Here is a 16,526-nt window from a genome sequence, read left to right as displayed (position 1 = left end):
CTCTACTTTGATTTTCTGTATTTGCCCAGTCCCTAAAGTCATTCATTCAGGTTTGGCCTAAGTAAGAATCATACCTAATTCAGGATTTTATCAAGGATTAAAATGATAATGAAGAGTACTTAGCACAATATCTGGAAAAGGGTTCAAGAAATGTTCACCATTATTATGGAGGCTTAGACCTCCTCTATTAAGCACCAGTATAGTTACTGTCAATGCAAAGAAGTTACATGGGTAATAAGATACTGAGGTAACAGGAATGCTCAAACAGAGCAGCAAAGGTTATTCCTTCAGGGGGCCACCAGAGAGGGATTCCTATTTCAGGTAGGAAGTCTTGGGGCCCCAAGACTACATGCATATAATGGAAAATTACAATAATGTGGCCAGGGGTGGGTATGTGGCTCAGTGATGGTGTGCCTGCCTAGCACATGTGAGGCCCTGGATTTGGTCCCCAACACTTGGGTTGGGGGAAACTTATCTTTCCAAAAAAAAAAAATCATGGAAACCTATACAAAACAGAATAGGAAAAAAAAAAAAAAAAAAAATAGGGCCATACAATTGAAGCCCAAATTAAAAAAATAAAAAGGTATCCATGTTTATATGCTTAGAACATTTCTGTAAACTATATAAGGAATTTAATTGGACAACCTTTGGAGGTGAGTTTGGAGAGCAAATGTTTACTCTTGACTTTATACCTTTCTGTTCCATCTTGATTTCCCCCTTACAAGGAAAAAAAGACCAAATAATTTAATTTGGCTGAAACTACTATGTGTTAGCTTTGCAAGCACTGCCCAACATAAAGTTTTATAAATATTATCTCACATGTTCACTGACAAGGCCCAACAACTTTAGAATACCAGATTCCCTAGGCTCCTTTCCCATTTCTAAATGCACCCAAACTTGGAGGCTGCCCTCATTCCCGAGTCATCTTCTGTCTGTACACTCACTCCACCCGTGATCTCATCCAACCCCAGGTTCTGAAGATAATGTCTAAACACTGAATCCTACATTTCTATCTCTAGCTTAAACGCTCTCTTGTGAACTCCACACTGTACTGCAACTAATGTCTCCACAGCACCACCTGGATGTCAAGGAGACATCTACATTTACATATCCAAAACCAAACTCATCTTTCCCCCCAAAATTGCCCTATCATAGCCTTCAAAATTTCAGTTGATGGTACATCCAGGCTTATAGTTGTTCAAATCTATTAACCTCAAAGTAAATGAATGACTAGAAAGTAGAGTCTAACTCATGATGCCAGTTACCCCAAAACAGTTATTCCTGGGTACTTTATAAAATCATTAAAATGTTTTCTGAATTATGTCTAAAGTTAACTCATGTTTAGTCCAGGATTTGGATTCTGACATTTTAATTTCTTTTGAATATAAGTCACTTTTTCAAGCAAAGAAATACAATCAACCTAAGGATGTGGTCCTCCAGGGATCCAAGCCAAGTCTTGAGATCTTCAGCAGAATGACACTATAGTACCAGGTGCTACCAATAGAGTTATACACTCTAAATAGCAACCACTTATCTTATTGTTTTTTTTTTTTCATTAGGGAACAGCCAAAAGTTCCGTCTTTAAAGGCATGATATATAGAACATCTTGATCTACAAAGGATAGAATGACCCAAATTATATGCAGGCCATCCTATTGGGAAACAAGATCAGAGCTGGTCAAGGATTGGTTATTAGAGACAGTGCTTATACTTTGAAAACTTACTTTGTGGCTCAAAAAATTCCTGGTTCCTGTCACTAAGAAACAAAGTAAAAAAATATTACAGATGGATCCACACTAACATGTGGTTTTAGGGAGGTCTTCCACCAGAATGTGAAAGTAGAGTTAAGTGTAGGGGATAAGATCTTTTGATATTTTAAAAATAAATTACTTAGTAACTAAGAAATTAGACATACCACACTCTTCCATTTGCTACAATAACAAATTGACAAAGAAGACTATTTAAAAGAAATGCTCAATATAAAGAGGGTGGGGATGGTAACACTTTCCACTACAGGATAATCTCCTGTTTTCCCAATTAGCATTGCTATTCTTCCATGATACAAATTCATGTGGAAAAACTTGTTGAGTTTTGCCACGGCCAGATGAAAAACACAGAGTTTCCTAATTAGCTAATTAAGCTCAATGAACATTTTTGGGATGGAACCATAAACTCTGGCCATTGTTTTGTCAAACATCTGCAAACTGCATAATTCCTCAGCCCTTAGCCATAGTTTCTGTTCAATATCTTAAAGCTGAGTTTAGTTCCACTGTGACTTGTCTCAGGGCTGAAGTGAGTGTTAGTCATCAAAGTCTGGAATGTCATCATAGGAGTAACCCCGGTAGCCTTTAGACGCATAGTAGGCGATGCGCAGATGGTAAAATCCTGGCAGGAACACCAGAATGCCAATAATCAGGACAGGAACGGCCCGGTCTGCCCCCTGGTGGCAGAAGAAGGAAAACATCAGAATTATACAAGTTAATAAATTTTAAGTGAAAGACACAGGCATTGTATACTTTCCTGAACATTTTCTTTGAATAGTACACAAGGGAAAAGATTTACATTTATTTTCTTCCTGTTTATAAAGTGAAGGAAAGGCAGGGCATACTTGTAATCCTAGCTGCTCAGAGGCTGAGGTAACTCAAGGCCAACCTAGGCTACATCAAGACCCCTTCTCACTCACTCAATCAACTGAAGGAAAACTGCAAAGTACCAAAAACTATACAAGAAAAATTATCCATTCTATTCCAGATATACGGCTCATTTCTTTCTTCTTTTTAAAAATATTTTTGTAGTTGTTGATAGACCTTTATTCTATTTATTCATATGCAGTGCTAAGAATTGAACCCAGTGCTTCACACATGCCAGGCAAGTGTGCTACCACTGAGCCCCAGCCCCTCCTTCTCCTTTTTAAAAGTTCTTAATTGTGGACACATCATATTCTCTGTCCTGCTGTCTCTTTATAATAAGTATTTGTTATTATTATAACTCTTCATATATTTAAAATGTGTTAACACTCCACCAAAATGGACATATCATACTTTTACTCTGCTGTTCTTTGCATAGCTATTGGACATGCTGTGCCTTTCTTACTTTTTATAATTGTACAGAATACCACAATAAACCCATGCTTTTCTCTGTGTGTGTTAACAGAATGGACGTGAATCATAGAATCAGTTCAGGACAACTATGTATTGAGGACAGCCTGAGAGAAAGAGCTACTAAATAAAACTTTAGGTTTCTAAGGTATACTGAAACTTAATAGGAACTCCAACCAAACCCAACATAAAAAGGAACTAAACTAATGTATGGCTCAGTGGTACCAGACCAATACATTAACTGGTTCTCCCCACTCACCAGTAAGTCTGTACTGCTGCAAAGCTACAATGACAGAATGCTGCTCTAGCTAGAGCCCCTTATCAAAAATGAATCTTGGGGGCTGGGATGTGGCTCAAGCGGTAGCGCGCTTGCCTGGCAAGCGTGCGGCCCGGGTTCGATCCTCAGCACCACATACAGATAAAGATGTTGTGTCCGCCAAATGCTAAAAATTAAATATTAAAAACTCTCTCTCTCTCCTCTCTCTCACTCTTTAAAAAAAAAAAAAAAAGTGAATCTTGGAAGCTAGGTTCAGCTATGCATAATTTGTCATAGTTCCAAACTATGACAATGGGCAAATTGTTCAATATTTCAGTGACCAAGTTTGCCTACCCACCTCACAGGAAATATAGGAAAACTTTGTTGCTCAGAGGAAAACATGTTTTATTATTTTTTATACATGTTATATATACATACATACATACACACACACACACACACACATATATATATACGGATGTATGTATTTTTTAATATTTTTTTAACATGTCCCTCAGGTTTCCATTTGAGAAGTTTTGTTAAACTCATTGGCACCCAAACCAGGGCAATACTGCCCTACTTGGTGGCTCAGTATTAGCATGGCAACTCATCATTGGGACTAAAAGAAAATCTTTTTCTTCTTTCTGCTAGAAACTACAGCTGTGGCTCTTGTCTTAAAGATCTCATGGCACATTCCCACATGCCCATCAGCTTACCCCTTTGCTAATGTAGCCTGACAGCAGGAGGGAGCCTATGATAATGAGAAAGGCGCCAATCAAAAACAGCACAGTGGCAAGTGCAATGGCCTTATAAGGGATCTTAGGAGGGCTTTTCTTAAACTGGAAGAGAAAACAAAAATAAAAAAGACAAAGATCATCATTATGAAAATACCAGGGCTACCTGGGCAAAAACACTTTAAAGCAGGGAGGATAATTAAGAACCAAAGTGGATACTTCAAGTGTGGTTGAAATATGGCCTACCATCCAGTGCAACTCTGGGAGAGAAAGGGAAAGGACAGGTTACTCAAAGGAATTCCAATGAAATGTCATATTTTCTAGTTTTAACTAATTCCACACACCATTCACTGTACCTTAATTTTTTTTTTCAAGACATAAAAACAGGAACTACTTTATGGTTATTTGTTCATTAGACATACATTTATTAAATGCCTTGCACAGGTACTAACTTATAACATGCTAAGGAAAAGTAAAGAAGTTAAGAGATTTTTGGCATCCAAAGTTAAGTCTGTACACTCTGGAAGGTTTTTAGAAACAGAAAATTCCAGTTTTTTTTTTGTAAGGCATTACCACTCAAACAGTTCAATTCAAGCTTAAGATTCACACACAAACTTTCTAATGTTTGGCTCACAGTTGAATCTGAGCTAACTGGCTGGAAGCTTCCCAGATCTATTTTTATCTGTCCTTTAAGTATGGGTCCAGAGAGTACAAACAATAATTGATTTATTTATATTTAAAAGGATGGGTTCCTGTTATTTCTAGTTTTATCTAGAACATTCTACTTTAAGTGGAAGTGGGCAAAAAGAGATGATAGGCTACTATTTTGTAGATAATGGTCAAGGTAGAATATAAACTTATCAATATTCTGTTTTACTTACTGTTTATCAAAGAATACCTTTAATAAATTGGATCTCATGACATCAGGAAAGAATGAAGATTCCCACAATCTGCTGGCTTCAGCAGTTAGTTTCTCCCTTAAAAGATGAACTGACTTTGACTAAAGAGTAAATAAACAAGCCTTAACACAAATCCACTTAAAATCTGATTATTTTTGGACAAACTAAATAAAGTGTACAACTATAGGCAACTATAGGACTCTTAAAAAAAAAAATGTAATTGTAATGCCAGAGTCCTAAAGAAATAGATAATATTGGAATTGGTTTGAAACTGCCCTGCCAAGGTTTGCTTCAGCAAGCTAGGGCTAAGAGTCTCAGAAATGAGTTTACTTCTCACTGTTCATTCCAATCCTCAGGGACAATTAGCAAAACTTCCACCATGAAGGTCTTCCTGCTAACTCATCAGAATAGTCACCAATCTTGTCACTTCCCTTCTGCATTTACCTGAAGGTCAATGTAGCCATCATCTGTGCTGGAGAGCCTTGAGTATTTTACTTTACTACTGGGGATTCCAGTAGCCAGATTAGTACGAGACGGCATCATAACACACGGACACAGCTACAGTCTAAAACAACAATGAAAAAAAGTGTTACTGTCTGTAGGTGATGATAATACATTAGAGCCAACTTCAGATTCTATCTACTGGATTTCTGGGCTGCCATATCACATTGCAACTGATGATTTAGGCTTCATTGGTCTTAAAACCTGATATTCCTTTGACACAGTGCAAAAAACCTCAGTACGTATTTAATTTGGTTTGTCCTCATAGAATGAGAACCAGGACATTCACCAAGAACCAAATTCCAGTTTACCTTACCATCAGTGTTCTCTAATTCTTCCAAAGTCACCAGAGAGTAGCTGGAAGAGGGACTTAAATTTAGGTGCACTTGATGCTAAAGAAGTACTTCTTGCCCCCTACCACAGCTTAGAAACATACACTCAAGTGTATGTTTTCTTATTTACCAAGGAAGGAAAAGAGGGTGGGAAATGGAATACACTCACATCAGCATTTTGTTTATTTCCCCTTGTTGGATGATATCACCCTTTTAATGCATTCTTATACATTTAGATAACCTCTTGGCTATTAGTACTACACCAGTGCCTTTAATATACCCCTCTCCGTTCCACTCCAAACACTGATAAGTTGTGATTCCATTTTCTGGGCTGTGTGGCTACCTAAAAATATTGAATTAAACAAACCTGAATTAAAAGTCTGGCTTATTGTCCAAAATATTTGAAGACGGCAGTAATGAAATCATTCCTATATTGTCTGTTTGAAAGTGGATAAGACTTAAAAGCAATGACATTTAAATTTTAAAAATCTGAAATCTGTACACTTTTTCTCCATAAAGTCACCAAGGTATGTGAACAAGTAAATTTAAATTCAAAAGCATCTGAGAAACTTACGTATTTCAACAAGGGCAACAGAACAGACTGGCCTTTCTCCATGTGACATTTAGTAAATTATGATTATAATTTATCATGTGGCAGTTACCATTTACTTAGCCTTGGTTAGGTGTCAGGCTCATCTCTAAATGCTGTATACATATTTGACCAAAACTTGACTAATTATTACAGTCGACTTAAAGTAACAGCATTATGAAAGAACTGGTGCTAATCCTGTCATTTTTATTTACTAGTTCAATAATCAAGTATTGAAAAAAATACAAGTAATGCTAACCCATTATGCTTTTCTAAAAGGGTCAGAGGGATGGGGATGTACCTCAGTGTTACCAGCCCACCTATCACATACTAGGCCCTGGATTCAATCCCAAGTAAGGGGGGTTGGAGTAATCAGGGGAGTTAGAACAAGGTGCATTAAATATTAGGTTATTAGTGTATCGATTAATTAAAGCTAATTCTATAAAACTTAAAGTTCAAACTACCAATGTGTGTTAGTTTTGAGGGCATTTGACTATACCCGATTCGTATAATCCTTTCTTTAAAAAAAATTATTCTCCATTAATTATTCACACACTTGCATATAACAAAAACCCACAAGGTGTGAGAAGGAGAGGGGAGACAAATGCTTATGAAACCAGAGTTTTGAGATGAGACTAAATTGCCCACTTCACCAATTTCTTCTGGGTTCTTGTCTCCCAAATTTTGAAGACTAAAATCCACAATCACGGAAGGGAAGGGTAAACAGAGTAGGATCTATTTAAGCAATAAGAGATAGAACTCCCGCCAAGCCAGAGGGGGACTGATAACAGAAAAACATTTTGGTGTGCCAGCTTAGGAGTTTATATATTGATTTGGGCAGAGCGTGGAACAAAATCTATGTAAAATAGACCATCCAGTTCACTTCCATTGCCTTCCCATGAGCCATCCTTCCTACTAACTTCATCTGTGCTCACCCCCATCTTCCATTCTCCGCCTCTGGGACAAAGGAATTAGCTGGAGGTGTTCCCAAAGATGAGCCTCAAGGTCTTTTACATTTGAAACAGGCTTTGAAGGTGCTGCTCATTAGTAGGTCTACCACTTAGCCTCCAGGTGTGGTTGAATGGGGCCCATCTTGGTCATTTTACTATCTATTCTAGCTTATTTTCATTAACTTATTCATGGTAAAGATAAAAAGAAAAAAGTTGACAGAATATTTTCAAAGTCTCAAGGTTTCTAACAGGCTTTTAACCATCTCCACCGCAACCTCCAAATTCCCTCAGCCTGAGTGTTAATAAGAGCATCAGTAAAGCCCAGTGCCTGACATTACGCTCCTTTATCCTTATTTTCCTGCCCGTCTCCGGACGTCGCCACGCAAGGAAAAGCCGACCCACATTTAGACCAAAAGCAAACAAAACTAGTTTCTGGAAAGAGGCCAACCGTGCGAAGCAAGCGAACGCTTCACATCTAGGACTCCGGCAGAGAACTCCAGTTTGCTTCAGGCGGGAACATTGGCTTGGAGCGAGGGGGTGCGAAGCTCCCGCCCCGCCCCAACCCACGCATGTCTTACCGGAGCACTGCGCTAAGACTGGAGCTAGAGAGGAACTCGCCCACGGCTACCAGCCGAGGAGTCCCAGGCCTCATGGCACAGCCAACCTAACCGCCGACCTAGCAAGTACCAGCTCGCCGCCGGAAGTGGCGTGCGGATGAAGGCGCGCCGGAACTTGCGTCACCAAGAGCGACTTCTCACCCGCTTCCTGGGCGCGCCCAGGATAGCCCTTGGCGGGAGAAGTCATCTTGCAGCAAGCGCTGGGGCTTGTCCGGGCGTATCGTGATGGTGTTGGAAGCTGCTGCGACCTGGTCAGCCCGCGGCCACCGTCAGAGTGGCAGGCGAGAGTACATAGGGCCCCGCCCACCTGAGTCACAGTAGGGGCCCGGATAAGGCTGCAGTGATTCCTTTCTTGAACCCCGGAGCCAGTGGAGTCCCCAGGGGACATAAGCCCAGGACTTCAGTGTACCCAGATCTCAATTCAGTGCTCAAGGGACGCAGACTACCATTGCACTCTAAGCAGATCTATTCTTGTGCCCTTTCCCTCCCTTGGCCAGTAAAGCTTCGCCCTGGTAAATGGCCGGCCCACAAGCTCCACCATGTAAAGCTTTTTGAAATAAGGCCTACTAACGTACAACTTACACATGGTGAAGTACAATTGGATGAATTCAGACAAATTTTACAGTCCTGGAACTGTGTGTGACCAGTCTAATTAAATATTTCCACCCCCCCCACCCCCGCCAAAGTTTCAGACACCTTTGCAGCCTATTTCCTTCCCCATGTACTAGCAGAGTAGGTAGTGAATACCAACTAAATATGAGTTATTAACATCCAGAAAATGAACTCAGTGCAAGTACGATAGAAACTAGTCATTGAATCTACTAAACATAAAAGAAATATTTATTGCCATCTTCTTAATGTAATCATATCAGGTTGCTGTAGACTCAAAAAAAAAAAAAAAAAAAGCAAAAACCCCACATTTACATAAAATGGTAAGATATTTGCAGCCCATCATGGTTCAAATGAAGACACTTTCCTGTGACATCTGAAATTCAGATAACTTTATTTAAATTGAAAAACAATTCTTAAATCTGCATTTAAAGTCAAGACCTTTTTGTTATAAAAATCACCAGAAGTATTTCTACGTAAGGCAGAAAGAAGTATTTCTAGGTTAACCAAACCAGATTTGACTTTGGATTTTATTCTTAAGCTGTAGAGGATGGAAGGGGAAAAATAGGTTATTTACAGAAAACATTATCTACATATGTACTCAGTTACAAATTTGGTGACAGAAAAGACTTTCAGTACATGATGGCATTTTAGAAGCAGTTCTCAAAGAGCTTAGTTTTATTTCCTCAGATTTTAAGAATGCCTAAGATCCTTCTTCATCCTCGATCTTGGGAGCCAAATAATACTTTAAATGTCCCATGTCAGCAATTTTATACTCTACAACTGAAAGACAAGAAAATAGTGAATTACTGAAGGGCAGTATAAAATACACTACCTACAAAACAAAGTTCAAATTTATTATCATCTTACCAAGGGGTACATCTGCAGACATACTGAGTGTTACTGTAGGAGAGAGTGGAGTGGCTTTCGTAAAGAAGTTCAGGTACCTCAGTGCAAAAGTTAGCTGAACTGGCTCATTCATCTCTATGGTAACCTACAGGAGAAAACAAGATTTGTCATGTTGAAAAACACCAAGAAAGTTGTAGGCCAAAACAACACCTCTACTGGTAACTTTGAAGAGTACTCTGAAGTGAATTTAAGGACCCCCCCCCAAATATTTGGCTTATCCTTCCTATATAAACCATCAACTAAAATGTAATAATGGGAAAACTTCTCTTAATGAAAATACTCCTAATATTTTAAATAAATCAGCTAATAAAGAAATCGGAGGAATGAAATAAACTATTATATTTCAGCTTTGCAAACCCTAATGACAACAGTTCTAGATGATAGCTAACATTACAAAAAAGACATCCATTCGCCTTGTGTCTCCTACTGAACATACATACCACCATCTAAAGTATTCTGGCTCTCCCAACCTCAAAACAAACAAGAGAACACTCTGAATGTCATCAAGCTTGAGAGCTGTAGCTACCGATTTACAGAAAATACAGGGTGGACATACATATTAACTGACAGGGATACAACTGGCAGAATTCACACTTAAGAATTAACTCTAAAACAAATAATCTAGTTTTAACTGAAAGATTGTAAATGGAGAGGGAAAAAAAGCTCAAGAGTTAACCAATAGGTAAAATGAAAGTTAAGGGCAATGTCAACAAATTTCAATGTATGAACCTTATTAAAATCCTGATTTGGGGCTGGGGCTTAGTGGTAGAGCACCTGCCTTGCATGTGTGAGGCCCTGGGTTTGATCCTCAGCATCACATAAAAAAGAAATATAGTGTGTCCATCTACAACTAAAAAAATACTTAAAATTCCAATTTAAACAAACTGCTCTGAAATAACCAGGGGAAGGTGAATGCTTAAAAATTCCTTATAATTATTTTCTTGGATATGATATGAAAGGCTTTTAAAAATGTGTGTGTGTGTGTGTGTGTGTAAACACACAGACATACATTTTTTTTTTCCTTTTTGTGGTGCTAGGAATTGATCCCAGAACTTGGTGCATATCAGGAAATTGCTGTACCACTGGACTAAGCCCTCAGACCTAGAGTTCTTTATGTTTTGGTTAAATGAGGCTTCTCTAGGCACTCTGTCAAACTGGAAAAAAAAAAAGCTTAAGTATTCAATGCTAATCAATATTCACCATTTAACGCAGTTCTTTCCAAGTTTTATGAAGTATATGTTCTGGCCTTAATGAGAAAAATACTCTCATTTAAGTTTAATTCTGACACCAGGTCACTTAGTCTAAATTGTCTCTTAATCTTGCGCTTTTCTACCCTCAAAATGAGCTAACAACTGAACCTACAATACATACAACTAATAGTACTACTGGGGAGCTAGTAACAGCTGACTTTAATCCCAATCCATCCTTCTGTTGAGTTGCTATCCCAGCCTAATTTGAGAAATGCAGAGTAAGCATCTCCAGAAAGCTAAAGGTTGTATCAATCCTAACTTTAGAGAACGTATGGGTTTTATCCACACCCCGTTATTTTGTGGTTTGTAAAAGTGCTGAATTTGCACTCCCTTTTCACAGATGTAATTTTAAATTAAATGGCACTTGCCAATTTCAACAGTATCTTTCAGTTTTCATGAACTATTTACAGTTTTTTTTCTTTAATTTTGGCAAATAAACTAGTGGTAAACAGTAAAACTGTCTTCAAAAATTTCCATTTACTTAAATAGAAATTTAATTTTATTACTTACAGCTTCCTCTTCTTTATCAACGTTACTTGTTTGAGACAACTTAATGTTTCCATTTCCAAGTTCTCCACTTGCAGAAAATTTCACTCCATCTTTTGCACAGGATATTACAACAGCATCTCCAATATGACTGAGGTCTCGGCATATACGTGCAAATTCACCAGAAGGCATCTTTACTACACAACTGTACTCTTGTTCCTATGAGCAAAACAAAAAAATCTCAAAGTTAGGGCTGAGACCTGTCTCAATGGTAGAGCACTTGCCTAGCACATTTGAGGTTCTGGGTTTGATCCCCGGACACTGCCAAAAAAAAGATAACATTAACTGCTGTAAATGTAAAGACCTGGCATCTTCACTTTAAGATGTGATATCTTAAGAAAAGCTAAAGACTTTCTGATTATTTTGAAATATTACTCATTGTATAATTCCCATCCCTGCCCCCAGTGCTAGGAACTGAACTCAGGTGTGTTCTGCCAATGGGTCATATCCCTAGCCTTTTTATTAATGCTCAAAAATTTTTGAGACAATCTCACTAAGTTGCTCAGGCTGGCCTAAAATTTGTAATCCTCTTGCCTCAGCTTCCTGAATAGCTGGGATTATAGGAGGCTGCTGTGCCCAGCTCATTGTAATTTCCTAATATATTCCACTATCCAATGAACAAGAACCCCCTCATGATCATCTTCCAGGCCTAAATCAAGAGAACATTACAAATCAGGATGCAGTGACACATGCCTGTAATCCCAGCTAGATTGAGGCAGGAGGTATGCAAGCTAAAAAAAAAAAAAAAGACATTATTTTATGACACAGAATTTAGTTGCATTCTAAAAGAAAGGAGAATAGTATATTAGACATTTTAAATATCCCAGTATCTCTTCTCTCCTTTGATATTAATAAGGTTAATACTAAAATCTGGTTTGGACCATGAACCAGCAGATATGCTTCTATGAAAAGTTCTGTTAGGAAGTAGGCTTTAAATTATTATATTCACATATTTTACATTAATTATCACGACTATATAGTACTCCATAATCAGAAACTGATACTCACTGGAATTCCAAGTTGTTCAACATCTAAGTCCATTAACTTCATTTCATAATCTGAAACTTTCTCTTGATCTAACAAAAGAAAGCAAATGTTATTGAAAAAAGTGTTCATAACTAGGATGTTACACTTTATAACCACTATAGACATTCTCAAAATATTCACAGCTTTGAGAATTAGTGACATAACTGACAGTAATTTTGTATAATTCAGTAAAAAGGTACAACTTACTCGGTGCTTCAAATACTAGCGCCAATGTATCCGCATTATCTTCAGCCCTTAATGTAATAATGTCTTCATTGCCAGCACATTTTAGTATTTTGGACATGCTACAACACAAGACAAAACACACAGGATTTCAAATCAATAACACCTGCTCAAGAATCAGATTTCTTGTCTAGATATACTGCTTTGTAGTGGAAACTTGTCTAACATACATTAGATGCTGAGTTTGACCCCAGTGCCTTAAACATCCTACACCAGCAATTTCGTCGGAGTATAAATCAGAGCATTTTCTGAATTATAAATCCTTTCAGCGGGTAAATTGTCAGACCACAATGATCATTAAAAATGATCTAGGAACAAGTGTGGTGGTACATGCCTGCAATTCCAGCAACTTAGGAGGCCAAAACAAGAGGATCACAAATTCTAGGCCATCCTCGGCAACTTAATGAGATCCTGTCTCAAAAATATAATAGGGCTCGAGATGTAGCTCAATGGCAGTGCACCAGAGTTCAATCCCCAGAAGGGAGGAGTGGGGATTAGCGTTGGGGGTGTTAACTCAGTGGTAAGAATGGGTTGGGGGTGTAACTCAATGGTAAGAATGCTTGCCTAGCACACGGCAAAGCCCTGTGTTTGATCCTCTACACAGCAAGGGGGGAAAAGATCTAATAGACCTATTAAAATACTGCTTGTATTACAAGTCAATATTTCTCATAAATCTTCTAAATGAAAACATACATGTGTACTAGAAAGGCACTACTCTGGATAAATTTTCCCACAAGTTCTGGAGCTGAAAATAGTCACTGCGACTTTAATAATAAATAAAGAGTAGAAACAACCTATTGCCCCCATACAGAGTGACACAGTTTCAGTAGGGCACGTTATAGGCGTTTAAAGTCAATCAGGATCTTAAATGTCCCATTCAAGGTTGCGGGAATTTAGTGAGCAGAGAACTCTGAAACAGTCTTTTTTTCAGGCAATGGGGCAAAGATTGTCATTTTCCCGCCACCACCATGGCTTTGTGACTTTGGCGCGGAAAAAAGCCGACTCGCTAGGCTGCCAGCGCGGGCTTTTCTGAACCGCGCGCTCCAGTGGGTCCCGCCTCCGGCATCACAGGCCAATGAGAAGTCGCAGACGGCCAACGCCATCCAATGAGGGCCCGATTGGGAGGCGCTCCCGCCAAGAGCAGGGGCTGCAGGAGAGCCAGGGCCCGATTCCCCGCGGCGCTGAGACTCACCTGGTGAGGTTCACACCCATGGCCAGGTTGCGGTCACAGCGGTAGGTGTCGAAGCCTTCGGAGCGCAGGGTGAGCTGCACCAAGGAGACATGGGACGAGTCCATACTCTGAAGGTTTACACCGCCAGAGCTGATGTCCCAGCAGGCCTCGTTGATGAGGTCCTTGAGCGCTTCGAGCACCTTCTTCAGGATGGACCCCTGGACCAGACGCGCCTCGAACATGGTGGCGAAGTCTACGACGCAGCTACAGCTGGGTGAAAATCAGTAAGCTCTAGTCGGAGTTTAGGCTTCCCGAGGCCCAGAGAGAGCGGGCAAACACGGCGGCGACTGAGACTAGAGAAGACGACGACCAGTGCGCGGCGCCTGCAACCGTTTAATGCCGCCGCGTCCGCAAGCGCGCGCTCTCTGCCCCTGCGCCCCGCGTTGCGACGTCACCACGCTGCCCCGCCCAACTTCTGGGCGGGGAGACCCTAGGACCAATTGTATCTCAGATACGCTCAAACCCCACCCTCTCTAACCTCTATTGGACGACATATGCGCAGGGGCGGGACAGGAATGCTGCTCCCGTTTGGAGCGTCCTTTTGGAGGTTGGCAGAGCAGTCTAACCTTTCTTTGTGCGTTTTGTCTGGTTCCTAAACTTGGGCACGAGACTAGTCCGTGCGTCCTGAGGGCCAGGTCTGGGTCCGGATCAACCTAAGTCCCCCAGCCCCCAAAGAATGCACTTTAATTTTGCTACCACAGTAGTGATGCTGTTCTCAAAATGTCAAGCAATAAACAGATGCACGGTTATCTTCATTATCCTGAGTTCCTAGGCTTCATATCTACCACTTCTCACTACCAATCTCATATAGTCAATCAGTTGTTTACACAGTCTGTTTTTTTTCTATAATTTTTTTTTTTTAAAAATACGTTTATACCGTAAACACTTCTGCAAAGTACTTAATTCATGTCATGTACATATTCTCTATATTAGTATCTCTTTTTTTAATATTTATTTTTTAGTTGTCATTGGACACAACACCTTTATTTCTTTTTTTTAATTAATTTTTATTGTAGGTTGTTCAAGACATTACATAGTTCTTGATATATCATATTTCACATTTTGATTCAAGTAGGATATGAGCTCCCATTTTTACCCCATATACAGATTGCAGAATCACATCAGTTGCACAACCATTGATTTACATATTGCCATTCTGGTGTCTGTTGTATTCTGCAGCCTTTCCTATCCTCTACTATCCCCCCTCCCCTCTTCTCTCTCTACCCCCTCTACTGTAATTCATTTCTCCCCCTTATATTTTTCCTCCTTTCCCCTCACTTCCTTTTATATGTAATTTTGTATACCCCTGAGGGTCTCCTTCCATTTACATGCAATTTCCCTTCTCTCTCCCTTTCCCTCCCACCTCTCATCCCTGTTTAATGTTAATCTTCTTCTCATGCTCTTCGTCCCTACTCTGTTCTTAGTTACTCTCCTTATATCAAAGAAGACATTTGGCATTTGTTTTTAAGGGATTGGCTAGCTTCACTTAGCATAATCTGCTCTAATGCCATCCATTTCCCTCCAAATTCTATGATTTTGTCATTTCTTAATGCAGAGTAATACTCCATTGTGTATAAATGCCACATTTTTTTTATCCATTCGTCTATTGAAGGGCATCTAGGTTGGTTCCACAGTCTTGCTATTGTGAATTGTGCTGCTATGAACATGGATGTAGCAGTGTCCCTATAGTGTGCTCTTTTTAGGTCTTTAGGGAATAGACCGAGTAGGGGAATAGCTGGATCAAATGGTGGTTCCATTCTGAGCTTTCCAAGAAATCTCCATACTGCTTTCCAAATTGACCGCACCAATTTGCAGTCCCACCAGCAATGTACAAGAGTACCCTTTTCCCCACATCCTCGCCAGCACTTGTTGTTGTTTGACTTCCTAATGGCTGCCAATCTTACTGGAGTGAGATGGTATCTTAGGGTGGTTTTGATTTGCATTTCTCTGACTGCTAGAGATGGTGAGCATTTTTTTCATATACTTGTTGATTGATTGTATGTCCTCCTCTGAGAAATTTCTGTTCAGGTCCTTGGCCCATTTGTTGATTGGGTTATTTACAACACCTTTATTTCTATGTGGTGCTGAGGATCGAACTCAGGGCTTCCCACGTGCTAGGCGAGCACCCTGCCACTGAACCACACCACAGCCCCTATATTAGTATCTCTATATTAGTATTATATATTCTATTCATAATTCATTCCATACATAAAAGATACATAATATTCCATATATGTAACCTAATTTATTTAAATATCCTGTCTCTAAATAAAATACAAAATAGGGCTGGGGATTTGGTTCAGTGGTAGAGTGTCTCTGAGTTCAATCCTCGGTACACACCACCCCCCAAAAAAGATTGCATTGTAGGGCTTAGGATGTAGTTAGTGCTGGGGCACTTGTATAGTATGCATAAGGTACCAGATTCAATTCCCAATATTGAGGGCAAAAAAAGATTTTAATTTGTAGTCCAGTCAATACTGTGTGTATGGGCATGCCCATTTCCCCTTATCTTCCTAACTTTTAAGTATTAGTGATCTTGTTTTTATTTTATTTTTTTCTGTGTTGCTAGGGATTGAACCCAGGGCCTTGCTAATGCTAGATGAGTAGTCTAACCACTGAGTGATGCCCCCCCAACCAAAGTTGGGCATCTTTCATTTATATATATGTAATATATGTTGTATATGTGCATATTAGATATATATATGTACATATTGCATCCCTACTCTATTCTGTCCCT

General features: G+C 39.5%; 2 protein-coding genes and 1 non-coding gene across 3 annotated transcripts; all 3 read right to left on the bottom strand.

Annotated features, from left to right (window-relative positions):
- Positions 1-1,340: 1,340 nt before the first annotated feature.
- Positions 1,341-8,066, bottom strand: Tmem230 (transmembrane protein 230). Its single transcript, XM_076851565.2, has 4 exons — positions 7,937-8,066; positions 5,431-5,551; positions 4,070-4,192; positions 1,341-2,439 (listed from the first exon to the last, which is right to left on the bottom strand). The coding sequence occupies exons 2-4, from the start codon at positions 5,527-5,529 to the stop codon at positions 2,299-2,301; spliced, it is 363 nt and encodes a 120-aa protein (XP_076707680.1). The 5' UTR covers positions 5,530-5,551; positions 7,937-8,066; the 3' UTR covers positions 1,341-2,298.
- LOC143396144 (small nucleolar RNA U6-53/MBII-28) lies at positions 3,863-3,972 on the bottom strand. The gene has a single exon (XR_013091019.1). It is a non-coding gene; the product is annotated as a small nucleolar RNA U6-53/MBII-28 (small nucleolar RNA).
- Positions 8,067-8,961: 895 nt separating the features above from the next.
- Pcna (proliferating cell nuclear antigen) lies at positions 8,962-14,177 on the bottom strand. Its single transcript, XM_076848972.1, has 6 exons — positions 13,751-14,177; positions 12,523-12,620; positions 12,298-12,365; positions 11,254-11,448; positions 9,455-9,578; positions 8,962-9,367 (listed from the first exon to the last, which is right to left on the bottom strand). Exons 1-6 carry the CDS (start codon positions 13,969-13,971, stop codon positions 9,288-9,290), a joined length of 786 nt encoding a protein of 261 aa, XP_076705087.1. The 5' UTR covers positions 13,972-14,177; the 3' UTR covers positions 8,962-9,287.
- Positions 14,178-16,526: the final 2,349 nt, after the last annotated feature.

The sequence above is a fragment of the Callospermophilus lateralis genome, chromosome 3 (genome assembly GCF_048772815.1).
Source record: "Callospermophilus lateralis isolate mCalLat2 chromosome 3, mCalLat2.hap1, whole genome shotgun sequence".
NCBI lineage: Eukaryota > Metazoa > Chordata > Mammalia > Rodentia > Sciuridae > Callospermophilus > Callospermophilus lateralis.
The sequence above is the reverse complement of the archived record's forward strand: the minus strand, read 5'-3'. Positions and strand labels throughout refer to the sequence as shown.

Bases quoted from the DNA above. Each gene is read 5' to 3' on its own strand.
- Tmem230 (XM_076851565.2), bottom strand. From the start codon at position 5,529: ATGATGCCGTCTCGTACTAATCTGGCTACTGGAATCCCCAGTAGTAAA. The intron at 4,193-5,430 runs GTAAATGCAGAA...TTTCTCTTCCAG, and splicing joins ATGGCTACATTGACCTTCAG to TTTAAGAAAAGCCCTCCTAA. The intron at 2,440-4,069 runs GTAAGCTGATGG...TTCTGCCACCAG, and splicing joins CAGGCTACATTAGCAAAGGG to GGGGCAGACCGGGCCGTTCC.
- Pcna (XM_076848972.1), bottom strand. From the start codon at position 13,971: ATGTTCGAGGCGCGTCTGGTCCAGGGGTCCATCCTGAAGAAGGTGCTC. The intron at 9,579-11,253 runs GTAAGTAATAAA...TTTCTCCTGTAG, and splicing joins TTGATAAAGAAGAGGAAGCT to GTTACCATAGAGATGAATGA. The intron at 9,368-9,454 runs GTAAGATGATAA...CTTGTCTTTCAG, and splicing joins GTCTGCAGATGTACCCCTTG to TTGTAGAGTATAAAATTGCT.